General features: G+C 44.9%; 2 protein-coding genes across 3 annotated transcripts in view; one reads left to right on the top strand and one right to left on the bottom strand.

The window, feature by feature from the left end:
- Nucleotides 1–1,050: 1,050 nt before the first annotated feature.
- UTP23 (UTP23 small subunit processome component) lies at nucleotides 1,051–9,411 on the bottom strand. Its single transcript, XM_037892093.2, has 3 exons — nucleotides 8,863–9,411; nucleotides 2,894–3,068; nucleotides 1,051–2,009 (listed from the first exon to the last, which is right to left on the bottom strand). The coding sequence occupies exons 1-3, from the start codon at nucleotides 9,048–9,050 to the stop codon at nucleotides 1,653–1,655; spliced, it is 720 nt and encodes a 239-aa protein (XP_037748021.1). The 5' UTR covers nucleotides 9,051–9,411; the 3' UTR covers nucleotides 1,051–1,652.
- Nucleotides 9,412–20,867: 11,456 nt separating this feature from the next.
- EIF3H (eukaryotic translation initiation factor 3 subunit H) overlaps nucleotides 20,868–26,812 on the top strand; it is a 121,916-nt gene continuing 115,971 nt past the window's right edge. Inside the window, exon 1 of one of the 2 annotated variants that reach the window (XM_037892094.2) lies at nucleotides 20,868–21,092. In XM_037892094.2, the coding sequence (XP_037748022.1) occupies nucleotides 20,970–21,092 (123 nt within the window). In that variant the 5' untranslated portion in view covers nucleotides 20,868–20,969. The remainder of the gene's footprint in view (nucleotides 21,093–26,812) is intronic. The other variant, XM_043539161.1, reaches the window with a different exon arrangement.

Below are 26,812 nucleotides of genomic sequence, written 5' to 3' on the forward strand. Positions count from 1 at the left end.
CAGCCATCTTAATATTGAAGAAGTTTTGCAACTGTGAGAAATGGTGTTATTGTATAGGAAGGTACATTTTTATCTACAGATGAGACTCTGCCAGTAAAATAGTGAATGTGTTGTGTGGGGGCTAAGATACATTTAAAATGGATAGCTTAGCTGCTTTAAAGGGATTGTGGTGTGGAGGAAGAGGGTGTTCCCCTTAGCACCCTTAACTGGTTTTAAGTTTTCCCTCTTTATAGGAATTACACTGTGATTGGGCAGACGCAGTCTGAACAGATTATAAATCACACAATTTCCATCTACATATTATACTGCATCCTTCAATAGACTCTTGTCAGTTTCTATAGAATAGACTTTTTGTCAGTTTCACTTTACTGTCTCCATGTCTCCTTGCACAAGCAACCTTATGCAGGAAACAGAATAAGATGCAGAAGTGCCCTGCTATATTTTTTCAAGCTCCCTTGGCAGCCTGTTTTTATTCTGTTTATAATCTTACAAGATGACCGAGGCTGGCTGCAAAAAAAATACAGCCCGCACCACTGCCAGCTAGCCAAGTGTTTCACAGCTCCAGCTTGGATGTGCCATACTATGAACCACCTCACTTCTTTTGTTGTGTGGCACTGTTTCAGCACGACCAAGTTGCACACTTGTTCCTCCCATTTCTTCTGTGCCTAAGTGACCTATTCAGGCACTAGTGCTATAAAGGAAAACTGTCAAAGGGGGGCTGATCCCTTGAAAGGAGTTGGGCATAACCTGTGACTAACTAGCTGCCTCCCAAGTGGTGAAATAAAGAGACCAACAAGCAGCTCAACTGAAGGGAGAGGTGCAGGGAGTAGGGAAGTCTCCTGCAGGAGATGCTGGGTCAGGGAAAAGACCTGGAAGGGAACTAGCCATACTAGCCAGGTGGAAGACCTAGCAGGGGGTATACATCCTGCATAGGTAGCAGCCCGCTGAGGCAGAGGCCTCAGGAGAATCCAAGTGGTTTGTCCATCTTGATTTAATTTGAACTGTGTTTGAGTTTCAATAAATGTATCCCACAGAAAAAGCAATGAATACTGACAGTAGAGGAAGATTTACTGATGCACAGGCCTGGAAATTGGACACTGGCTTACATGAGAGTGGGAAATACAGACAAGGTTTGATGCAGAGTTTGAGGAGATCCTGTTACAACACCTTACAGGAAAATTTATAAAACTCATTTACACTTCCTCCTTAGGATCCCAACTAAGGCAGGGCCAGGAACAATACACACCATTTGTTCATGTGAGGGCAGAACTGTGCACAGAGAAATAATAAATAATAATAATATAAAAATAGTAATAATAATAATAATAAAAAAATCAAAACCACACTACTTGGGGCACTCCAGATACCAGATTTTGCAACATAACAGCTCTCCAGTTGCTCATTGTGGGCAGACGTGGTTATAGTGGGAAAAAAGTTTTGTAATTATTAATAAAGAGAAAGTTATATTACTGGGATGATATAAATATACAAAGGTGGTGAAAGTTATAATGAAGAATATATATTTCATAAAAATAAACACTTTTATTTTCATATTAGAATTGTAAGAATTTTTTCTTTGCACAAAGTTCAAGCTGTATTTAAGTCCTGTACGGTTTATATGGGCAGCTTTATGCTTTCACACTCAGCTGCACTTACACTGCCTTTTCTTCTGATTTAGCCCGGTTTCGTTTTCTTTTTCGTTTCTTCTTAGCAGTGGAAGGCTGTTGGGTCTCCTGCACTTTTTTCTTTTTCTTCAGGCAGCTGAGAGGATTGGGGCCACCTGCCCTCTTACGTTTTCTTCTGTTTTCAGACTCTTTTACTAGTCCCTGTTCTTCTTTAAGATGCTCAATACTTTGTTTCTGGTGCTCTGGAACAAGCTGATTTGCTTGCATGGCTTGAACAAATGCCAGTGATTTCGGAGAAGGTTTGTCCAGCACCATTGTGTTCTGAATAATAAAGAGAAGAGGAACTCCAGCCTTTTTCTTCACTTTTGTTGCCAAATCCTGGTCCTGTCAAAATCAAACATATCAGTCAATATTTTGGGATGGATCAAACCTTCAATTCAAATGCAACTGCTTTTAAAAGTTTAGACAGTCTATAAAAAAAGTCAGTATTAATCTAGCAGATAAACCCCAATTACCTCCCTTACCATAATCCATATCCCTGACAGTGAAATTTACCTCCTACCTTTGTGGACAGAAAAAAAATGTGTTTAGAACAGGTAATCATGTAACTGCCCATGTAATTTGCAAAAGAGGTAAATGTTTTAATAGAAGATGCTATAAGATTCTAGCAAACCATCTTATTTTCATGTACTGCAGAATATAAAACAGATTCAGATTCAAACACATAAAAGTGCTAGTGAATGCACAAAGTCACAACAGACCTAAAAATTAGTGTCTTATCTGCACACGTTTCAACAGCACTTGCCAGTTTAATTATCATTTTCTATTTAAAAAAGATGAACCAAAAGCTATTCCAAATTTCCAGTTTAGCATTTTAATTAAAATTACAGTATGTTAAACCAATGCTAACACAGACTGGTGGACAGGCAATCAGGGCACATACAATCTTTTTGTTCCCATTCATCATGCAAAAAATCACATCCGCTGCTTATTTCCTTAAAATTGTCATTCTGTTTTAGGGTACTGATTACAGTAACAGCTAATCATTCACTGGTGCTCACAAAACTGGTAACTTTGCATGCAACCTACAATTTTCCCATTTTGTAATTTGCATATAAAGTTACTTGTCTTGGGCATGCAAGTCTTATAAATTTAGTCCTAATAAACCATATAAAATCTCATGTTCATAGTTGGCAGAATTCCTGATACGTATGAATCTGAGAACAGATTTAGGAAATATGGCTTAACTTTATTTTAAAATGTATTACCTGTGTAGCAATGAAATAGTGATGAGGATTACCCATCTCAATCATGGACAACAGACATGCTGAGCCACTCACTGGATCTTTGAAGTGGGAACAGTTTCTAACTTGAAATCTTTGGGCAATTAGCTTTGCTCCATAAAGTTCCTTCCCCAATGACTCCAATTCTTTCAGAACACATCTAAAGAGCAAAAAGAAGAGTGATTTATTAGAGGAAAGTAAGTGGGTGTTTTTTTAACCGAAAGCTTATGTCCAAACAAATCTGTTAGTCTTTAAGGTGTCACCGGACTCCTTGTTGTTTTTGTGGATACAGACTAACACGGCTACCCCCGATACTTGACTACTTGCACAACCGTTGTATACAAGTGCAAAGATTTTAAAAATTTTGAATTCTCAAACATGTTTGATTACAGCCGAACATTATCTGATCAGGCTCTATGCTTGTCACAAAGTGCCCAATAATTTAAACGAAACAACAGTTTAGAACTATTGAACATTTGCTGAAGTAAGATAAACAAGACTGATCAGTAACATTTGAAATATTAAATAGGGACAATTCAATGGCAGTGTCAAATCCTTATACTCTTATTTATACAACTGCTTCAATTGCTATACAAATATATTACCACATTCAAAAACATATGTCAACATAATTATGGCCACTACAAAGACATTCAAATTTCTTAAGACTGTGAGCCCTTTGGGTAGAGGACTGCCGCTTCCAATATATTTAGACATCACCTACCACACAGAGCACTACCATAACACAACTAAAACAAAATAATATGCAATGGCATCAATTGCTTTATTTACTGTATGTGGTGTTAATTTATGCCTTAATGTGTATGACCACTGAGTTGCTATGAGACCTCAACTCTGAACGGCATGACAGAGAAAAACAGGCACTGGGATGTCTGATGTGCAATCAGTTTGATTACTATTTTGCAGGTTTGCAAATACATCTACTCAGTGGAAACATTCTCTGGGATTTACATATTAAAGGGGCACGTGGGTGGATGAAAATCAGGGTCTCTGTAAAACACAGATGGCTTGACAGGGCTTGGGAAGGGTCTAGAGCCGTGCAAGGCTATCTCTGGTGTTTCTTCAGAGATGTGTATGGAGATGGGCATATGTGGATAGCCATATTCACTTCTTAAAACCATAATGCCATTTCAACCATAATTACACCATTGCTAGGGCAATGCTCTGATCCACTCAGTTATACCATTAAGAAAATGGAAGTCCTTTTTGTTCTCTCTCATACTCCAAAAGTTCACTGCATACTCTTTCAGAAAATTTTAAGAGTGCATCTATTTCATCTAACAAAGCAATCCTGAAGCAAAGCAGCATGATGGACCAAAACAATTAATAATGCTGCCGATTAGCCTGGTCTTTGGTTTCTGTGCTTCCATTGTTATGTACAATATACTAAACAAATATATTTTTTTAAAAAGATCAACATTTTCCCACTGCACATGGTTAAAAAATGAAGGGAAACTGAAGAAAGCAGATACTGATGGAGAAGAGGTGTAGATTTCAACTCTGTTGACATGGGGAACACAAAAGGATCTATCGAACAAATGTAAACTGAATCACTGCTTTCAACATGAAGTGTTTTTCCAGGGATAGCAGAAACTATTCTGGAAGTGAAGAGATGGAATGTGTCTTCTACTAACACTAGAACTTAGTGTTACTTCTACTAAGCACAATGCTAAAATCTAGGTTGGCCTGCTCTGTGCTACATGACTGTCACTGCTGATTTATTTGAAATAAAGTGGAAGGAAAGGAAGTTAGGACAGACAGGTATCAATGTAAGAGGCAGTTGTCTGTCTGCAGTTTCACCAGCTTGCAAAGTAAAGATTCTTTTTGGAACCGGTGCTCTAGGTTGAAAGCAAAGAGGGGTTGAGACAAACCAAAAAAACCCACCACCTGGGGATCAAAACACAACCCCTTTTTGTTCATTATACTTACTTCCTTTTCAGAAGCAACTATGGTGTTTTTTTTTTTTTTTTAAAGTCACCCACGCAACTACCATTGTACATCATATCTTGCATTGAACGCTGGCAATATCACAATAAGTCGGGGGCATGTGGGTGGATGAAAATCAGGGTCTCTGTAAAGTACAGGTGGCTTGACAGGGCTTGGGAAGGGTCTGCCTGATGAAGCTCAGGAAGTTCTGCTGTTGAAATAACTGTTGCAATAACTACTGGAATATGAAAAAGGTTACACGTATGCTACAAGACCAACCATGTCAGGGGACCTGGTTACAACAGCAGTTCCTCAACATGGCTAAAACATGATTCCATCTTTGAAAGTAAGCAGTGTGAAAAACATGTGTTATCATACCCTTGAGGCCATATCTCCAAAGCTATGCTCTCTGAAGTCTAAGGATAGGATTTTCAAAGGGTGCTGAGTTAGTTCCCCAAATATCACTGAATTTCAAGTTAAGTTCTTTGAAAATCCCAGTCTAAAGAAATAAAACAAGCTGTGCACTAGTTGAGTGCTGGATTTAATTGTAACATAATTGCAATCAACTTTCTACAGGACTATTTCAAAATATGTAACTTATTATTAGGGCTGATTAAAGAGGAAGAAACATTTAAAATATCTTATTCAATGAATTTCACCAGTATTTGTTGCCTAATATATTCATTGAACAGTTTTTAACCAGCACCACAGGTGGCTGAATTCACTGCTGGTAAATAATCTTACAGACACAATTCTACGAGTCTTACTACCTACCCACTACCCACAATTCTACCAGTCTACCCCTATCCACACGCCTGCCCCCTGACCACCACCCCCAAACTCCCCTGCCCTCTATTCAACCCCCCCCACCCCACCCCCTTACCGCAATGCCTGGAGCACTGGTGGCGCTACAGCCACGCCGCCTGGCTGCAGCCAGCCACGCCACCGCACAGCACAGAGCACTGGGTCAGGCCAGGCTCTGCAGCTGTGCTGCCCCAGGAGCTCACAGCATTGCGCTGGTGGTGCAGTGAGCTGAGGCTGCAGGAGAGGGGTAACAACCGGGGAGGGACCAGGGGCTTGTCTCCTGGGCCAGGAGCTCAGAAGTCAGATGTGGCCCGTGTGCTGTAGTTTGCGCCGTAGGCCCATCTCTGCCCCTAAACCCACCCATGAACTTACTAACTCTCTTTTGAACCCAGTTATATATTTGGCCTTCATAACATTCCCTGGCAATGAGTTCCACAGTTAACTAGGCATTGTCTGAAGTACTTAAGTTTGTTTTAAACTTGCTGCCTATTAATTTAATTGGGTGATCCCTGGTTTGTGTGTTATATAAACAACACTTCCCATTCACTTTCTTCACACCATTCATTATTTTGTATATTGCTATCAGATTCCCTTTACTTGTCTCTTTTCGAAGTTGACCAGTCCCAGTCTTTTTAATCTGTCCTCATCTGCAAGCTGTTCCGTACCCCGAATCATTTTTGTTTTATTTCTCTAGAATTTTTCCAATTCTAACATCTCTCTTCTGAAATGGGGCAACAAGAACTTCACACAATATTCTAGGTGCAGGCATAAAATGGATTTATACAGCGGCATTATGATATTTTCTGTCTTACCTATCCCTTTCTAAATGGTTCCTAACTTTCTGTCAGTTTTTGACTCCTGCTGCACATTGAGCAGAAGTTTTCAGAGAACTATCCACAATGACTCCAAGGTTTATTTCTTGGTAACAGCTAATTTAGACCCCATCATTTTGTATATATCATTAGGATTGTTTGTCAATGTGAATTATTTTGCATTTACCTACATTGAATTTCACCTGCCAGTTTCTTGCCCAATCACCCAGTTTTATGAGATCCATTTGTAACCCTTCACAATCTGCTTTGGACTTAACTCTTATCTTCAGTAATTCTGTACTATCTACAAACTTTGCCACCTCACTGTTGACCCCCTTTTCAAGATAATTTATCAATATGTTCAATAGCACTGGTCCCAGTACAGACCCTGGGGGACACCACTACTTACTTCTCTCCACGGAGAAAACTGTTTATTCCAACCCTTTGTTTCCTATCTTAGAATCATAGAACTGGAAGGAACCTCAAGAGGTCATCTAGTCCAGTCCCCCGCACTCAAGGCAGGATTAAGTATTATCTAGACAATCCCTGACAGGCGTTTGTCCAACCTGCTCTTAAAAAATCCCCAAATGATGGAGATTCCACCACCTTCCTGTGCAATTTATTCCAGTGCTTAACCATCATGATAGGAAGTTTTTCTTAACATCCAACCTAAACCTCCCTTGCTGCAATTTAAGCCCATTGCTTCTTGTCCTATCCTCAGAGGCTAAGAAGAATAATTTTTCTCCCTCCTCCTTGTAACAACCTTTTATGTACTTGAAAACTGTTACGGTCCCCCTCAATCTTCTCTTTTCTAGACAAAACAAACCCAATTTTTTCAATCTTCCCTCATAGGTCATGTTTTCTAGACCTTTTATCATTTTTGTTGCTCTTCTCTAGACTTTCTCCAATTTGTCCACATCTTTCCTGAAATGTGGCATCCAGAACTGGACACAATACTCCAGCTGAGGCCTAATCAGCATGGAGTAGAGCGGATGAATTACTTCTTGTGTTTTGCTTACAACACTCCTGCTAATACATCCCAGAATAATGTTTGCATTTTTGCAACAGCGTACACTGTTGACTTATATTTAGCTTGTGATCCACTATGACCCCAGATCCCTTTCCACAGTACTCCTTTCCAGGCAGTCATTTCCCATTTTGTATGTGTAAAATTGATTGTTCCTTCCTAAGTGGAGTACTTTACGTTTGTCCTTATGGAATTTTGTCGTATTTACTTCTGCCCATGTCTCCAGTTTGTCCAGATTATTTTGAATTATAATACTATCCTCCAAAGCACCTGCAACCCCTCCTAGCTTGGTATTGTCTGCAAACTTTATAAGTGTACTCTCTATGCCATCATCTAAATCATCTTTTAACCAGTTACTGATCCATGAGATGACCTTGGCTTATCCCATGACTCTTTACTTTGCTCAAGATCCTTTGGTGAGGGCACTCAAAGGCTTTCTGATAGTGCACAATCACTAGAGCAAATGGATAACCCTTGTCCACTTTTGCTGACCCTCACCCCACCCAATTAATTCTAATAGATTAGTGGGATTTGATTTCCTTTTACAAAAACCATGTTGACTCTTCCCCTACAAATCACATCCATTTATGTGTTTGATAATTCCGATCTTCATCATCATTTCAGCCAATTTGCCGGGTACTGAAGTTAGATTCAGAGGCCTGTAACTGCCAGGATCGCCTTTGAAGACTATTTTAAAAGCCAGTGCTACATTACCAACCCTCCAGTCCGAAAGCGCAGAGGCTGGTTTATGCGACAAGTTACACAGGACAGGATAGCTCCGCTCCTTCAGAACCCTTCCCAGAGTCGCGTCTGACCCTGGGGACTTATTCCGGTTTATTGATTTGTTCCAAAACCTTCTCTCGGGACACCTCAGCCTGGCACAGCGCTCAGAGCCACGGACAGGGGTCGGAGGCTGTGCGCAGCCCAGGGCCCACCAGCTCTCGGGGCTGCCCGAGTCCTGCCCGCAGTGGGTGAGGGATACTCTGCCTCTGCGGGGCCCCGCACGGGGAGGGGAACGAACCGCTTCCCTCAGGCTCACGCCACTCTCCGCCGCAGAGTCCACCGCCGTCTCCCTGGCCCTGGCCGCTGTCCCCCGCCGCCAGCCGGGGCTCCCGTGCACAGCCCTGCCCGCACCGGCAGGGTCACGCGGGGACGGGGTGAACCCCCCCCCCCGGGGACCCCTCCCCCGTGCTTGGATATCAGTTCATCCCGCGCCACCTCCGGGACCGGCAAGCGAGGCAGATGTCAGGCGCGCGCGCCCGCCCGCCCGGGCCACGGTAACGGCCTCCACCAAGCGCGCGCACAGGCGTCCGCCTGGCCACGTGACAGCATGGCGGGGCCCCTCCCCCGCCGCAGCCACTGACCGGGTGGTGCAGAGCTGGGTGGCCCCAGCCAGGTAGCCGGGCAGCTGGTCGCGGATCTGGATCTTGTTGCGCAGCGCGGCCTGGCAGAAAGTCCCGTCCAGCAGCACCTGGAAGGGCTCCCGGAAGCCGAAGTTGTACTTGTAGAAGCTCATATATTTCTTGGCATGTTTCTGCCGCGTGATCTTCATGGCGGGAGCGGCCCGGCCAACGGCCACAGCGCCTGCGCCTCCGGAACTAAACGGCGGCTGTTTGGCGGCCCCGGATCCGGAAACCCCCAGGCACGTGCGCGGCAAGCGGCCGCAGGAGGCGGGACAGAGGGCGGAGCGCCTTGCGAGGGGCGTGGGTAACGACACGTGCCTTTGAGAGCCGGAACAAGACTGTGCGAAGCCAAGTCACCTCCGTTCGTGCGCGCGTGACCCGTCTACCCCATCACCGGCACGCAGCGCGCGGTTGCGTGCGCGACTAATGTTTGGGCTCGTGCCGGCGGCTGCGCCTGCGCTGCTGCCCTCGAGCCGAGCGCCTCCCGCCAGTGAGATTCGGGCGGGCGTCACCCCCACCCGCGCGAGAGCAGATCGGGACCCTGAATCCTCTGCGAGAGCCCCGCCCCCTCCCCCGTCCCGGGCCAGTGCGGGGCCCGCCCTCGTCACCCCTCCCTTCCACCTGCTCCTTCACCAGCCCGGGGCCTGGTCCCCAGGGAGAGAGGCCAGCCTGAGCCCAGGCCACCCCAGCCCTGACGCCATCCAGCAAGGGCAGCGCCTGCGAGCTGGCAGGAAAACACAATTTTCGGTCTACTGAACGATTCAAAGCTTGAGAAAAAATTTCATTCCAAATCGGGACAAAAAATAAAAACCTCAAAATTTTTGGCTGGAGAGAAATTCCAAATAGGAGTCTTTGGGAAGAACTACGAGGAGGCCGGTGGCACCTTGAAGACTAACAGATTTATTTGGGCATAAGCTTTCGTGGGTAAAAACCCACTTCTTCAGATGCACATGCTGATGGACAGGCATCTGAAGAAGTGTTTTTTTGCCCACGAAAGCTTATGCTCAAATAAATCTGTTAGTCTTCAAGGTGCCACCGGACTCCTCATAGTTTTTCTGGATACAGACTAACAAGGCTACCCGTCTGATATTTGGGAAGAATTGAAATGGAAGTTTTCTGCCTGCAACAAAATTGATAAAAGCCGTGCAGGCAGGTGGCCTGGGGACAATCCTTTCAGTTTTTCTGATGGAAAATTGAAAATTTCTCTCACATCCGTGCAAATTTTCAATCATCCGTGCAGGGACCAAGCACCTGTCACATGCTATCTTAACCCCAGCAAAGGCTGAGGTATGGTCTCAGGAGCTCAGCAAGACCTGAGCACACACTACACATATCTGATGAGGAACTGTCCAACCACACGCATTGCTAATGTTTTCTGTGCTTGGCAAGGGGTGAGTTTTCCCCTCACTTTCTAGTTTTAATGGTCTCATTCATTGGTCTGGCTACCCTTTTGCCTTTAGAACATAAGAATGGCCATACTGGGTCAGACCAAAGGTCTATCCAGCCCAGTATCCTGTCTACCAACAGTGGCCAATACCAGGTGCCCCAGAAGGAGTGAACCTAACAGGTAATGATCTAGTGGTCTCTCTCCTGCCATCCGTCTCCACCCTCTCACAAACAGAGGCTAGCGACACCATTCCTTACCCATCCTGGCTAATAGCCATTAGTGGACTTAACCTCCATGAATTTATCCAGTTCTCTTTTAAACCCTGTTATAGTCCTAGCCTTTACAACCTCCTCAGGCAAGGACTTTCACAGGTTGACTGTGCGTTGTGTGAAGAAGAACTTCCTTTTATTTGTTTTAAACCTTCTGCCCATTAATTTCATTTGGTGGCCCCTAGTTCTTATATTATGGGAACAAGTAAATAACTTTTCCTTATTCACTTTCTCCACACCATTCATGATTTTATAGACCTCTATCATATCCCCCCTTAGTCTCCTCTTTTCCAAGATGAAAAGTCCTAGCCTCTTTAATCTCTCCTCATATGGGACCCATTCCAAACCCCTAACCAGTTTAGTTGCCCTTTTCTGAACCTTTTCTAATGGCAGTATATCTTTTTTGAGATTAGGTGACCACATCTGTACGCAGTATTCAAGATGTGGGCATACCATGGATTTATATAAGGGCAATAAGATATTCTCCGTTTTATTCTCTATCCCTTTTTTAATGATTCCTAACATCCTGTTTGCTTTCTTGACTGCCGCTGCACACTGCGTTGATGTCTTCAGAGAACTATCCACGATGACTCCAAGATCTCTTTCCTGATTAGTTGTAGCTAAATTAGCCCCCATCATATTGTATGTATAGCTGGGGTTATTTTTTCCAATGTGCATTACTTTACATTTAGCCACATTAAATTTCATTTGCTATTTTGTTGCCCAATCACTTAGTTTTGTGAGATCTTTTTGAAGTTCTTCACAGTCTGCTTTAGTCTTAACTATCTTAAGCAGTTTAGTATTATCTGCAAACTTTGCCACCTCGCTGTTTACCCCTTTCTCCAGATCATTTATGAATAGGTTGAATAGGATTGGTCCTAGGACTGACCCTTGGGGAACACCACCAGTTACCCCTCTCCATTCTGAAAATTTACCATTTATTCCTACCCTTTGTTCCCTGTCTTTTAACCAGTTCTCAATCCATGAAAGGATCTTCCCTCTTATCCCATGGCAACTTAATTTACGTAAGAGCCTTTGGTGAGGGAACTTGTCAAAGGCTTTCTGGAAATGTAAGTACACTATGTCCACTGGATCCCCTTTGTCCACGTTTGTTGACCCCCTCAAAGAACTCTAATAGATTAGTAAGACATGATCTCTCTTTACAGAAACCACATTGACTTTTGCCCAACAATTTATGTTCTTCTAGGTATCTGACAATTTTATTCTTTACTATTGTTTCAACTAATTTGCCCGGTACTGACGTTAGACTTACTGGTCTGTAATTGCCAGGATCACCTTCAGAGCCCTTCTTAAATATTGGCGTTACATTAGTTATCTTCCAGTCATTGGGTACTGTAGCTGATTTAAAGGACAGATTAGAAACCATAGTTAATAGTTCTGCAATTTCACATTTGAGTTCTTTCAGAACTCTTGGGTGAATGCCATCTGGTCCCGGTGACTTGTTACTGTTAAGTTTCTTAATTAATTCCAAAACCTCCTCTAGTGTCACTTCAATCTGTGACAATTCCTCACATTTGTCACCCACAAAAGACGGCTCAGGTTTGGGAATCTCCCTAACATCCTCGGCCGTGAAGACTGAAGCAAAGAATTAATTTAATTTCTCTGTGATGACTTTATCATCTTTAAGTGCTCCTTTTGTATCTCGATCGTCCAGAGACCCCACTGGTTGTTTAGTAGGCTTCCTGCTTCTGATGTACTTAAAAAACATTTTGTTATTACCTTTTGAGTTTTTGGCTAGCTGTTCTTCCAATGCCTTTTTCGCTTTTCTTACTACATTTTTACATTTAATTTGGCAGTACTGTTTGCTCTTTCATCAAGAGAGGTTGATCGTGTGAAGGATCTCACCGCACCCACCCTTCTGTAATATCCTGGGACCAACACAGCTACAACACGTTGCTCTTAGGTCATTTCAGCAATGGTGTCCTTGTGATGATGATCTCTTTGATAGAAATAGAGAGCTCTTTGCAACTGCACATTCGATCCTGGGAACCATCAGCTACTCAGCAGAATCCACAATGAATCCGCAGTTGTAGTCAAGTGATGCAGATAAATGAGATCCAGACAGTTAAGGACTCTGAAGATCAGAAACATCATCTGCAATTGGATTGGAGTCATTGCAGAGTAAGGTATACTGTTATGATGATCTGCTCTCTCCAGTTTACCCTATGTAGGTGGGAAATGCATCATCATGGACCATTTGCAGTTTTTGCATAGCTCTTCTGGTCAGTAGGTTGAGCATGTCCAGAGTTTTGGTCTGCAAGTTACAAAGGCATAGATTACCAGAGCTTTTCATCTTCACTTCTGAGAAGAGTAACACCGTAAGTTATTTAGTAAGGTTCAATTTAAAGAATGGTGTCACTTTTGAAACCACTCTTCTGTCTGAAAATTTTTTACCCACTCTTGTTAAAAGTCATAACACTTTTAATACTGTAACAGATGGGAGAAAATAAATATTTTTCTCTTTTTTGCAGTTGGGTTATTTGTTGTGTTGAACAGTACTTTGTGTATAGACAGAATCACTGTTTTCCTTCTAAAATCAGTTAGTCAATTCCTCCTATTATTTGTGTAGGTCTTTCACATTGCAAAGATTTAAAAAAATTAAGATGGGAGCTGTGTGGGGCTTGCCTGCGGATGGTCAATGTAAACAAAATGTCTTGTGGCCTGCCAGCGGATTCCCCTGATGGGCCGCGTACCAAAGGTTGCCGACTCCTGATGTAAGGTGTCTACAGAAAGTTTGCAGTTTATCAAGACTCATAATCATTGTGGCTATATGTATGGATAATATTTAAGGAATAATATAATTATGTTGAAAATATGCTTTATGTTCCTGGAGTAAAAGTTAGTCCCAGGGGATAATATGTCTCAGTGATGACCCATTCAAGCAGGAGGCAGTTGTCACCTCTGGTTAGGTGGTGGTGTATTGCAAGGGTCAGTTGTTCATCCAAAAGCAATCAATGGAAAACCATCAGAGACAACTGCAAACAATCTAAACCACTTGGAGATGAAAAAGGAACATTACAATAAGACAGCAGTTTGCCCTATCTATGAATAGACACACGCAACACTCTCAGTCCTGGGTACCCTGAAAACTGTCACAGCCCTATGAAGGTGCTCAGTGATAAATCCAACATCATATATTTTCTGGTAACATGAATAATTTTTCTATATATATGTGTGTATATATATATATATATATATATATATATATATATATTCATTCAGATAATAAATTTAAGAAGTAGGAAAGCATGAAAAAATATTTTCTGGAATATGTGTTTTCTTTCTGTTTCCCTTTACTATCCTCTTCCATCTCAGCTGTGATCTCAGATACATGATAGCGTAAGTGCCTTGAAAAATCAGAAGATGTAGTACCTGATTATAGAAGATGAATATATTTACACTAGTGGTGAATTTGGCTGGTGATTGTATCTAAGATCAGAACTGAATATTATGGGCAAAATGTTTCTGAATCATGCAGCAGACCTCAACTCTGATATTCTGCTCTCCTTTCGTGCTTCCATTGATTTCTGTGAGAAATCTGAATATTTAGTGGGAGCAGAATAATGGAGTCTATTCTGATGTACATAGCAGAGTGGTGAATTTTGTCTTCAGTCCATTCTCTATCATGGTGCAGCTCCTGGAGTAATTCCAGAACACGCCTGACAATGCAGAAGGATTCAGGAACCGTTCAGGAATCCCCAGTGAATTTGTACAGTTATCTTGTTTGTTTTACAGGCCAAAACTAACTCTTTAAAAAGTTCCTCTTTTCCATCAGCTACATTCTGGATCAAGTGATTTTTTTTTACTGCTAATATTCACCTTAGTTTCATCTTTTGGAATTTTTATGCTGGACAGTTTGAGTTGCCACAGAAAATAATCCATTAACATGAAAAAATTAGACATAAACACCTTGCATTTAAAGAGGGTAGACAAAGATAAATGCTAATTGAAATCAGTTACTGAAAGAGAGAGAGAGAATAGAGTTGAGCAGTAAAAACAATTTGTTTTCTCGAGTGATAAAACAGCCCATACTATTAAGGTATTTCCTTCATGTTTAGAAATACCATATTATGCTATTGTCCATTAAGTACTCTATTATTTTTCACAGTGCTGCTTTCACATTTCGTCAAATACTAAAAGGCTGTCTGGCTGAAAGCACAACTGAAAGCAGACAGCCTCTGAAGCTCACATACCATTTCAAAAAATAAATCATGTTTTTAAAGCTTACATTCTGGCCTGTATTTTCTTTATTGCATTTGATGTTTCTCTCCAGGGCTTTCTTATGTTGTTGCAGCTCCCACCTTGGCTACTGTTTTATCATTGCACCTTATTACTTTTCCCTTCTCATTTCAAAGAAAAAAATCCAATAAAAATCTTTGTTTGTATTCTCGTCAAGGAAAGTGGAAGCAGCTATGGGAGGAACTGACTCCAAGTTTACTTTTCAGCATAGGTACCAATGGCTTCTAACATCCAAATTTTATGTACCATCTCCAATACTTGGTACTGCTTTGGCCACGAAAGCCTAAAGTTAGTGGAATTTTATAAGATATTGAAATCGATCTTGTAGTTTTTCACTCAGTCATAGAAATATAGGCTTGGAAGAGACCTCAATAGGTCATCTAGTTCAATCCACTGCACTGAGGCAAGACTAAGTATTATCTGGACCATCCCTGACAGGTCTTTGTCTTAAAACCTGTTCTTAAAAACTTCCAATGATGGAGATTCCCCAACCTCCCGAGGTAATTTGTTCCAGTGCTTAACTACCCTTACAGTTAGGAAGTTTTTACTAATGTCTAACCTAAGTCTCCCCTGCTGCAATTTAAGCCCATATGTCTTGTCCTGTCCTTAGTAGATAAGGAGAACAATTTATCACTTTCGTCTTTATAACAATCTTTTACGTACTTGAAGACTGTTATCAGGTCCCCGCTCGGTCTTCTCTTTTCTAGACTAAACAAACCCAATTTTTTCAATCTTCCCTTGAAGGTCATGTTTTCTAGACCTTTAATTGTTGTTGCTCCTCTGGATTTACTCTAATTTGTCCACATCTTTCTTGAAGTACGGTGCCCAGAACTGGACACATTTGAGGACTTACCAGTGCTGAGTAGAGTGGAAGAATTACTTCTCATGTCATGCTTACAATACTCCTGCTAATACATCTATGACAGGATGTACCTACCACTGCTGGAGGTCCTACCCCACCCCAGGAAAGCAGGTCCTACCCCACCCCACCCCACCCCAGGAAAGCAGCAGTGAAGGTGTCTTCCAGGCCTGCCTAGAGAGGGTGCATAGAAGCAGCCAATCAGAGTCCAGCAGGCTCAGATAAAAGGAGTTGCAGGGGCTAAGCAGGTCAGTTGCTGGCTGGGACCAGAGAGGTGAGGAAGGGTACTCTGATCTGGCTAGAGGTTGACGGGTGGCATTTACTGGCCGTGGGAGCGAGAAGACTGGAGAACCGTAACCCTGAGGTAAGTGTGGAGAGAAGGGGGCATGTGGGAAAAGGCTCAGGAACAACAGCAGTGAACTGAACACTGCAGTATGTGGCTGCTGTTTATAGGATCCCTGGTTGGGACCCAGAATAGTGGGTGGGCCTGGGTTCCTCCACTGGCTACTGCTGAAATGGCCTAAACCCTGAGAAGGGCATAATGCTCATTTAGAAGCCTGAGCAAAGGTTGGGCATTAAAGGACCCAGAGATGGGGTTGAAGAGCCTGAGGGCAGATAGTTTTGTTGGACACTTGCCAACTTGGAAGGTTTGTCCTTTTTTGACTGAGCCACTGAGGACCTGCCTAATGAGGTCAGCAATCTACAAGGAAGTCGGAGGAGGGAGAGATTGCAGCACCACACCTAGCCAATAGGAGGCTCTCAAGAGGTGAGTGTCTCTGTCACAGCATCCAGGAATGATGATTGCGTTTTGTTTTTGTTGTTTTTTGCAACAGTGTTACATGGTTGACTCATACTTAGTTTGCAATCTGCTATAACCCCCAGATTCTTTTCCGCAGTACTCCTTCCTAGGCAGTTATTTTTTATTTTGTATTTGTGCAATTGATTAGTCCTTCCTAATTGTAGTACAGTACTTTGCATTTGTCCATATTGAATTTCATTCTATTTATTTCAGACCAATTTGTCAGGATCATTTTGAATTCTAATCCTGTCCCCCAAAGCGCTTGCAACCCCTCTGTCTCAAAGAATCCCTGTATTCACACCCTACACTCTATTGTAATCTTTGTACAAAATTTGCTTTGTGAGGTATCATTTGAAAACAACTTGCTAGTCAATAATATTGTGGTGAAATGTATTTAGTAACATTATATGTAAAGTTATGAATTTCTCCTGTATTATGTTACTAGCACATGTTCAAGACCAGACAGCCTTGCCTAGGTAAAGGTATTAAACAGGTCTATACTAAACAGAGAAATATGGGTTTACTGCAATATACATATAGCAGAAAACAAGCCTAACAAGGCGAGGAGATTGCAAATTGTTCTGTTTCATGTGAACACCAGCAGGGGAAGAAAGCAGCATGGAATTTTCTTCGAGTGATGTTCCTGTGGGTGCTCCATTTCAGGTGTTGGTGTATCCCTGCACTTCAGCTCAGACTTTCAGCAGCAGTGCCCATTCGGGTCACACATGTGTGCTGCCTGTCTTGCGGCACTGTTGGTGCCTCATCTAGCATGCGCATGACCTGTACCCCTCAGTTCCTTCTCAACTGTCCCTGGCCTGAGGCAGAGCTCCCAGCAGTTGCTCAAAGACAACTTGTTTTAAATAGTTTAGGATGTTAGATTGTTTGGATAATATAAGCTTTAGTTTTTAGATGGTTTACTTCCCCTTCACTCACCTAAACATTTTGTTTTCACCCAGCTTTAAACGCTGCCAGACATGCAGGGAAGCGATGTCAGTGTCGGGCAGACACACATTGTATGAGGTGCCTAGATGAGTCGCACATCAAAAGTACGCTCACTGTAGCAACCTCAAAGCCTGCGCTCACAGAGACAGAGACCTGAGGCTTAAAATGTTCCTGATGGAAAAGTCCCTGCAGCCTGCTTCTGAATCGGGTCAACAGACTCCTACCAGAGCCAGATCAAGGAAGACCTCTCCAGCGACCTCGGCAAAAGCTCATTCCTTAAAAGGTGAAGAAATGAGCTTCTTCACTGCCACACAGAGAGCAATCCAAGAGAAAACGCTCTCCAACCAGATTACTATCCTCAGTGCCCTGCATTTTTGGGGAGGAAGAAGGGGTGTTCTTCCCACACCATTTCTCTCCTGCCAGACCATCAATAACATCTGGATCTCTATGCTCAAGACCAACATATAGACATGATATACCACATGGTACAGACACCCCTGGATAAGTCCCCCCCATGCCGTTCCCCACACACTGGCAGTACTGGGATCCTTGGGGACCATACAGAAGATGTCCTAGCCCACACTGGGAAGGCATCAGATTCCCACTTCCACCTTCGGCTATTGGGACATCCAAACCCCTAGAAGGGCCAACAGAGGAGGAGAGAAAAGAACAAGACATCTCCCCCAGTATCAACAACTCCTCTTCCTCTCCACATGAGGCAATTATGCCTTCCCCACCAACGACTGCTGATAACTTTAAATGGTTTCAGGAGTTGTTCAAAAGGATGGCAGATGACCTGAAAATAGCTCTTGAGGAGGTACTGGAAGCACATGAGTTGCCTGACATTTTAGAGACATCCTCAACATCTAAGATAATAATACCAATTAACAAAACGTTGATGGAATCTGCTAAGACAGTCTGGCAGACTCCTGCCACCATACCACCCACATGTAAGAAGACTGGTAACAAATACTATGTCCCCTCAAAAGGCACAGAGTTCTTATTTACTCCCCACACCAAATTCACTTGTCATCTAGGTGGCCAACCAGAGAGGGAGACAACAGTGTAGGTCCACCGCCTCTGACAAGGAGTGTAAAAGGTTAGCTCTGTTTGGCCGCAACTCCACATTAATCAGAGTTGCCAACTATGCTGCAATGCTGACCAAATATAATCACAGAAACTAAGGTAAATGTATAGATTTTTATTAATGACATTCCGGAGGAAAAAGAGAACCATTCAAATAATTGTTTTCCGAATGACAGCTTATAGCAGGGGTAGGCAAACTTTTTGGCCTGAGGGCCACATTGGGGTTCCAAAACTGTATGGAGGGCAGGGTAGGGAAGGCTGTGCCTCCCCAAACAGCCTGGCCCCCGCCCCCTCCCCCTCCCACTTCCCGCTCACTGACTGCTCCCCTCAGAATCCCTGACCCATCCAATCCCCCCGCTCTTGTCCCGACTGCCCCCTCCTGAAACACCCCACCTCTAACCACCCTCCAGGACCCCACCTCTCTATCCAACCCGCCTGCTCCCTGACTGCCCTGACCCTCATTCACACCCCCATTCCCTGACAGGCCTCCCGGGACTCCCATGCCTATCCAACCCCCCTGTCCCCCTCACATTTGTATCACTTCCTACAATCTCATAGCTCACAATTTACCACTATCCTTCTTCATGTAGGCTCAGGGCTGATATCACTGCTTCACACAAATCTGGCCTGTTAGGGTATGTCTACACTGGAATAAAAGACTCGTGGCATGCCTGCAGGGTCAGCTAACTTAGGCATGCAGGGCTCAGGATGTGGGGCTAAAAATTGCTGTGTAGATGCATGGGCTGGAGCCCGGGCTCTGGGACCCTCCCCTCTCGCAGGGTCCTAGAGCTTGGGGTCCAGCCAGAATGTCTACACCGCAATTTTATAGCCTCATGAGCCCCAGTCAGCTGCCACAGGCCAGCAACGGGTGTTTATCTGCTGTGTAGACAGCTCCAGTGAAAACCCTTTCTCTGTACGTGGTCTCTGTATGTGGTCCCCTGGGAAATCCCCAGTACAACCCTTCATTCCCTCTGCTCTAGCCCTTCCCGTTGGAAAATCCTCAATGCCAACCCTTGTCCCCACAGACGATGCGTGGGGGCACGTGAGGTCATATGCCCACTCCCATTCCCAACGACCCCAATTTCTGCAACGGTGGGAGATGGGCTGAGCGCAGCTGAAGGGACATGCCTGGGAAAGGCATCAGCAGCAAGCACTCCTGCTGAGCCCCGTTAGGTGGAGCCCAGAGCAGGGCAGCAAGGCTAGGCTGACAGCATAGCATTGCTAGATGGGGTGCAGGGAAGCCTGCTGAGTTGCATCCCTTCCTTGTGGCCAGCAGCCACAGTTACCTGCTTGAGTATGTGTCTGGATTAGCTTGCCTGGAGCTTGGGGAGTCAGTTGGGGCAATGGGGAGGGTAGGCAGGGGTGGGGAGCCTGGGTAGACAGTGGGGGGGCAAGGGTGATGGGTAGGGAGCCCAGAGGGGCAGCGAGAGTTATGAGTGGGTGGCCGGGGGAGGCAGGGGCAATGGGTGGGGGACTGGGAGAGGCAGGGGGGCCAGGGCACCAAAATACAAATTTGCCCAGGGCGCCATTTTCCCTAAGACCGACCCTGGCTAGGCTGGCCTTAAGGGTGGGTGACTGCCCAGGGTTCCACGGTCAGGGGGGCGCTGTGGTCAAGAGAGTGTTGTTGGAGGGTGCCCTGGCAGTCACTCAGCAGGAAGTTGACCATGGCGGTGCAGAGCGAGTCTGCCATTGTGCTCCCCCACTATCTGCAGTTACTAGTTGCCTATGCTTGTCCCCCCTCCCTTGCCCCTAGAACATCTCCTGTTAGGAAATCCTCCGCACCAAACCCTCATTTTCCTCCAGTCCTGCCTGTTGGTGGATCCCAGTGCAAACCCGTAGACCTCGGATGCAGCCCTGCTCTGATGCCATCACCTGTCCTAGAGAAATGCGATCCAACAGGTGTTAGCGCTGGGACACGGGCTGGTTTTGTACGGACTGACCTATGTCTGCTGGGGAGTGCCGTTCTTCTATCCCGACACAGCCCCTAGTGTGGACGCAGCTAGAGCAGTACAAGGGCGCTCATGCTGCTCCAGCACAGCGTAGCCACCCCGGCTATACCTGCGCGGCTGACGTGGTACAACCCGCTCGTGGAGGCGCAGCCTAGCGGCCACTCTCACACGCACACGAACGCGGTGGCCCGCACGCGCCCAGAGCTGCCCCGCGCCCTCCACGTGCGTGTGTTTGTGTGCGAGACGGGGGAGACACACTTGCCGAATCACCACTGATGCGCATGCGCGGCTTTCTGCGGCCCGATTTTATTCTACGCACGCGCGGTGTGTCTCCGGACTCAAAGTATTATCTGCGCGTGCGTCAACCGGGAACCATCCACTCAACTTCGGCCCTTTTTGACCTTTCCCTTAGTTTCCGTCCGGAAGTCATTCACAACCACCTCCGGGCCCTTAGTCACGCTTCCGGTGTTTCATTTTTCTCTTTCCGGCCGGCGTGAGGGGGGAAGCGTCTTTCAACATGGCGTCTCGCAAGGAAACCACGGTGGCCGCCGGCACCGGCTCCTCCGCTGCCGCTAGCAAAGCCAGGGGCAAGGCGGCCCCGGGGGACTCGGCCGTCAAGCAGGTGCAGATCGACGGGCTGGTGAGTAAGCGGAGCCGGCGCGGAGGGTCGGGTCTGTGCGGCCGCCTGGCCAGGGCCGCGTGGGGGCCGGCGGCGGCGGCAGCAGCAGCGCCGTTTGAAGCATCCCCTCTGCGGGGAGAGTCGGTTTTCAGCACCCCCGCCTGGCGGGGAGACGCGTTTTCGGGTGTCCCCCTGCGGGACGGCGGGAGTGGCACCGCAGAGGCGGCCTTGCCATTTTGGTCAGTTACTCGGTCATAGGGTTTGAAAAATCGTAAATCCCAGCTATTTAAATCTGTATTTCACGGTGTTGTAATTGTCGGGTTTCTGACCCGAACAGGAGGGGTTTTGTGTGGGGGGTTGCGATACTACTACCCTTACTTCCGCGCTGCTGCCAGCGGCGCTGCCTTCAGAGCTGGGCAGTTGCAGAGCAGCAGTTGCTGGCCGGGAGCCCAGCTCTGAAGGCAGCGCCGCTGCCAGTAGCAGCACGGAAGTAAGGGTGGCCTGGTATGGTATTGCCACCCTTACTTCTGCACTGCTGCCTGCAGAGCTGGGCCCTCAGTCAGCAGCTGCCACACTCTGGCCACCCAGCTCTGAAGGCAACAGTAAGGGTGGCATGGTACTGCTGCCCTTACTTCTGCACTGCTGCTGGTGGGGCACTGCCTTCAGAGCTGGGATCCTGGCCAGCATCTGCCACCCTTTAGCTGCCCAGCTCTGAAGGCAGCACAGAAGTAAGGGTAGCAGTGCCACAACCCCCTTAAAATAACCTTGTGACCCGCTCCCCGCAACTCCCTTTTGGCTCAGAACCCCCAATTTGAGAAATGCTGTTCTTCCCAATGAAATCTATATAGTATAGGATAAAAGCGCACAAAAACCAGATTTCATGGAGGGAGACCAGATTTCATAGTCCATGACGCATTTTTCATGGCTGTGAATTTGGTAGGGTCCTAGGTACTGGGAATGGAATCTGATGCGATCTGCTACCATGGTCTCACCCACATTTATTGCCTCCACCTTCCAATGCCCTAGCATACTAAAGGTACAAATAAAACATGGAATCACAGGATTGGAGGGAACCTCCAGAGATCTTCTAGTCCAGTTCCCTGCACTCATGGCAGAACTAAGTATTATCTAGACTGTCCCTGATAGGTGATTGTGTAATATGCTTTTAAAAATCTCCCATGATGGAGATTCCACAACTTCCATAGGCAGGTTTTTCCAGTGCTTCACTACCCTGAGAGCTAAGATGTTTTTCCTAATGTTCTACGTGAACCACCCTTGCTACAATTTAAGCCCATTGCTTCTTGTCCTATCCTCAGAGGTTAATGAGAACATTTCCGCCCCTCCCCCGCCACCCCTTGTAACAGTTGAAAACTGTTATCATGTCCTTTTCAGTCTTCTCTTCTCCACTCTAAGCAAACCCAATTTTTTCAATTTTCCCTTATAGGTCATGTTGTTTAGACCTTAAATAATTTTTGTTGCTCTTTTGCGAACTTTCTCCAATTTGTCCACATCTTTTGTGAAATGTGGCGCCCGGAACTGGACGCAATACTCTAGTTGAGGCCTAATCAACGTGGAGTAGAGCAGAAGAATTGCTTCTCGTGTCTTGATTACAACACTCTTGCTAGTACATCCCAGAATGATGTTTGCTTTTTTTGCAACAGTGTTACATTGTGCTTTCTTATTTAGCTTGTAATCTACTATGGCCCCCAGATCTCTTTCTCTGGTATTCCTTACCAGGCAGTCATTTCCCATTTTGCATGTGTGCAACTGATTGTTCCTTCCTAAATGGAGTTCTTTGCATTTTTCTATATTGAATTTCATCCTTTTTACTTCAGACCATTTCTCCAGTTTGTCCAAATCATTTTGAATTTTAATCCTATCCTCCAAAGCACTTGCAACATCTCCCAGCTTGGTATTGTTCACAAATTTTTCAAGTGTACTCTCTATGCCATTATCTAAATCATTGATGAAGAACAGAACCAGACCCACAACTGATTCCTGGGGGACTTCACTTGATATGCCCTTTCAGGTTGACTGTGAACCACTGGTAACTACTCTCTGGGAACGGTTTTCCAATCCTTTATGCATCCACCTTCTAGTAGCTCCATCTAGGTTGTATTTTCTTAGTTTGTTTATGAGACGGTCATGGGAGACAGTATCAAAAGCCTTACTAAAGTAAAAGTATACCACATCTCCCCCTTCCTCCCTATCCACAAGGTTTGTTACCCTGTCAAAGCTATTAGGTTGGTTTGATGCTATTTGTTCTTGACAAATTCATGCTGACTGTTACTTATCTTATCTTCTAGGTGTTCACAAATTGATTGCTTAATTATTTGCTCCATTATCTTTCTGGGTACTGTAGTTAAGCTGTCTGGTCTGTAATTCCCCTGCTTGTCTTTATTTCACCTTTTATAGGCTGGCACTATATTTGCCCTTTTCCAGTCCTCTGGAATTTCTCCCATCTTCCATGACTTTTTGAAGATGATCGCAATGGCTCAGATATCTCCTCAGTCAGCTTCTTGAGTATTCTAGGATGTATTTCAACAGGCCCTGGTAACTTGAAGACATCTAACTTGTCTAAGTAATTTTTAATTTGTTCTTTCCCTGTAGCGTCTGATCCTACCTCATTTTCACTGGCATTCACTATGTTAGATGTCCAATTGCTACTAACCTTTAACTAGCATGTAGGAAATTGGCCACCACCTCAGCCTCACCTCAGTCCCTGGAAAAATCATGGAGCAGGTCCTCAAAGAATCAATCCTGAAGCACTTACATGAGAGGAAAGTGATCAGGAACAGTCAGCATGGATTCACCAAGGGAAGGTCATGCCTGACTAATCTAATCGCCTTTTATGATGAGATTACTGGTTCTGTGGATGAAGGGAAAGCAGTGGATGTATTGTTTCTTGACTTTAGCAAAGCTTTTGACACGGTCTCCCACAGTATTCTTGTCAGCAAGTTAAGGAAGTATGGGCTGGCTGAATGCACTATAAGGTGGGTAGAAAGCTGGCTAGATTGTCGGGCTCAACGGGTAGTGATCAATGGCTCCATGTCTAGTTGGCAGCCGGTGTCAAGTGGAGTGCCCCAGGGGTCGGTCCTGGGGCCGGTTTTGTTCAATATCTTCATAAATGATCTGGAGGATGGTGTGGATTGCACTCTCAGCAAATTTGCGGATGATACTAAACTGGGAGGAGTGGTAGATACGCTGGAGGGGAGGGATAGGATACAGAAGGACCTAGACAAATTGGAGGTTTGGGCCAAAAGAAATCTGATGAGGTTCAATAAGGATAAGTGCAGGGTCCTACACTTAGGATGGAAGAATCCAATGCACCGCTACAGACTAGGGACCGAATGGCTAGGCAGCAGTTCTGCGGAAAAGGACCTAGGGGTGACAGTGGACGAGAAGCTGGATATGAGTCAGCAGTGTGCCCTTGTTGCCAAGAAGGCCAATGGCATTTTGGGATGTATAAGTAGGGGCATAGCGAGCAGATCGAGGGACGTGATCGTTCCCTTCTATTCGACACTGGTGAGGCCTCATCTGGAGTACTGTGTCCAGTTTTGGGCCCCACACTACAAGAAGGATGTGGATAAATTGGAGAGAGTCCAGCGAAGGGCAACAAAAATGATTAGGGGTCTAGAGCACATGACTTATGAGGAGAGGCTGAGGGAGCTGGGATTGTTTAGTCTGCAGAAGAGAAGAATGAGGGGGGATTTGATAGCTGCTTTCAACTACCTGAAAGGGGGTTCCAAAGAGGATGGCTCTAGACTGTTCTCAATGGTAGCAGATGACAGAACGAGGAGTAATGGTCTCAAGTTGCAATGGGGGAGGTTTAGATTGGATATTAGGAAAAACTTTTTCACTAAGAGGGTGGTGAAACACTGGAATGCGTTACCTAGGGAGGTGGTAGAATCTCCTTCCTTAGAGGTTTTTAAGGTCAGGCTTGACAAAGCCCTGGCTGGGATGATTTAACTGGGAATTGGTCCTCCTTCGAGCAGGGGGTTGGACTAGATGACCTTCTGGGGTCCCTTCCAACCCTGATATTCTATGATTCTATGAAATTGAATGGGTTGAATTTCTTTCATCAATAATGTTTTGTGGCATTTTAGTTATAGATGTTTGTATCTACCATAGTATTGATGTTAAATCAATATAAATGTAACTGTGGGTAATTAGTTACTCCTGGGGGAATTCTGCGCCACTGCGCAATGCAGAATTTTTCAGAAATTGTGCGTGGAGAATTTCCTTTTTTCCCGAAAGAAATGGGTTCAGAGCTGTTGGCCGCCACTAAGAACTGCTGTACCTGGCAGAGCCCAGCTCGCAAATAGAAGACAAGGCCAGGGGAGGAGGAGAAAACTGGAGGGTTCCCAGCAGCTGCAGTTCCCAGCACGCTCTGAAGGAAGGAAGCGGTGGTGCGCAGGAAACTCTGTGCAAGCCTGGGACTCAACATCAGGCTGTTTCTCCCTCTGGATCCCTAGGTTCTGGGGGTTAGAGGGTGTTAGTGTCTGGGTTGGGGGAGGGTGCAGCTGGACTCTGGTGGCAAGGGGGTGTGAGTTTCTGGGCTGGAAAGCCCTGCAGCTGGCCTCTGGGGAGTGGGCGATGTGAGTGTCTGGTCTGATGGGGTGCATGGCTGGGCTCTGGGAGGGAGGGGGTGTGAGTGTCTGGGCTGGGGTTGTCATAGGGGTTTCTTTAACTCCTGGGGGAATTTTTGTGTGTGTCTGTATTGTTACCAAAAGGAAAGAAGTACTTGTGGCACCTTAGAGACTAACTAATTTATTTGAGCATAAGCTTTCGTGAGCATCCGATGAAGTGAGCTGTAGCTCACGAAAGCTTATGCTCAAATAAATTAGTTAGTCTCTAAGGTGCCACAAGTACTCCTTTTCTTTTTGCGAATACAGACGAACACGGCTGCTACTCTGAAACCTGTATTGTTACAGACATACTGACTGACTGGTATTTTGAAGTAATATGCCTGAAATAATTGAAACTGGCAAAATAATTGAATTACTAAAATAACTGAAACTGGCATGATTATATAGTGTAATTTTGACAAATAAAATTGGTAAAATTTTAGAATATGTGCAGAATTTTTTTTTTTTGGCACAGAATTTCCCCAGGAGTAAAATTAGTGTGAAATAATGGGTAAATGTGAGTCTCATGCAGAGGCCAGCCTCTGACAAAGGAGCCTGAGCATAGGTCTACAAGTGAGGGTCTGTGAAGCTCTAATCCTGATTCTGCTGCTGGCTCTGTGTCTTTAGGTATGTGAGTTGACCTTTCTCCATTTCACCACCTGTAAGATACAGCTGATACTTGCATCACTGGGATGTCAAGGATAAATTAAACTTTCTAAGGATAAAAAGTATAGTTTTCTTCTTGGTATTAAGTAATCTGGCATTGCTTATTGCTTTCTTGTGTGCTTTTACTCTGGTCAGTTCATCACTGAAGTACTCTATGCTCTGTTCAAGTGGGAAGGGGCAGCTCTGGCCAAGTAGTGACAGGTAAGATCATAGTAAGCTTAAAAAATCCCAACAACCTAGAACTCCCATCCTAGCATTTGATTATAACTAAGGTTAGTTTTAGTCATGGGTATTTTTAGTAAAAGTCATGACCAGATCACAAGCAGTAAACAAAAATTCACAGCCTGTGACCTGTCCATGACTTTTACTGTATATCCTTGACTAAAACTTGGAGGGGGGTGGGGGGAGACAGCTTGGTAGGGTGGCCCTGGAGGGTGTTAGGGGAGC

This window comes from Chelonia mydas, chromosome 2 (genome assembly GCF_015237465.2).
Source record: "Chelonia mydas isolate rCheMyd1 chromosome 2, rCheMyd1.pri.v2, whole genome shotgun sequence".
NCBI classification, from domain to species: Eukaryota; Metazoa; Chordata; order Testudines; family Cheloniidae; genus Chelonia; species Chelonia mydas.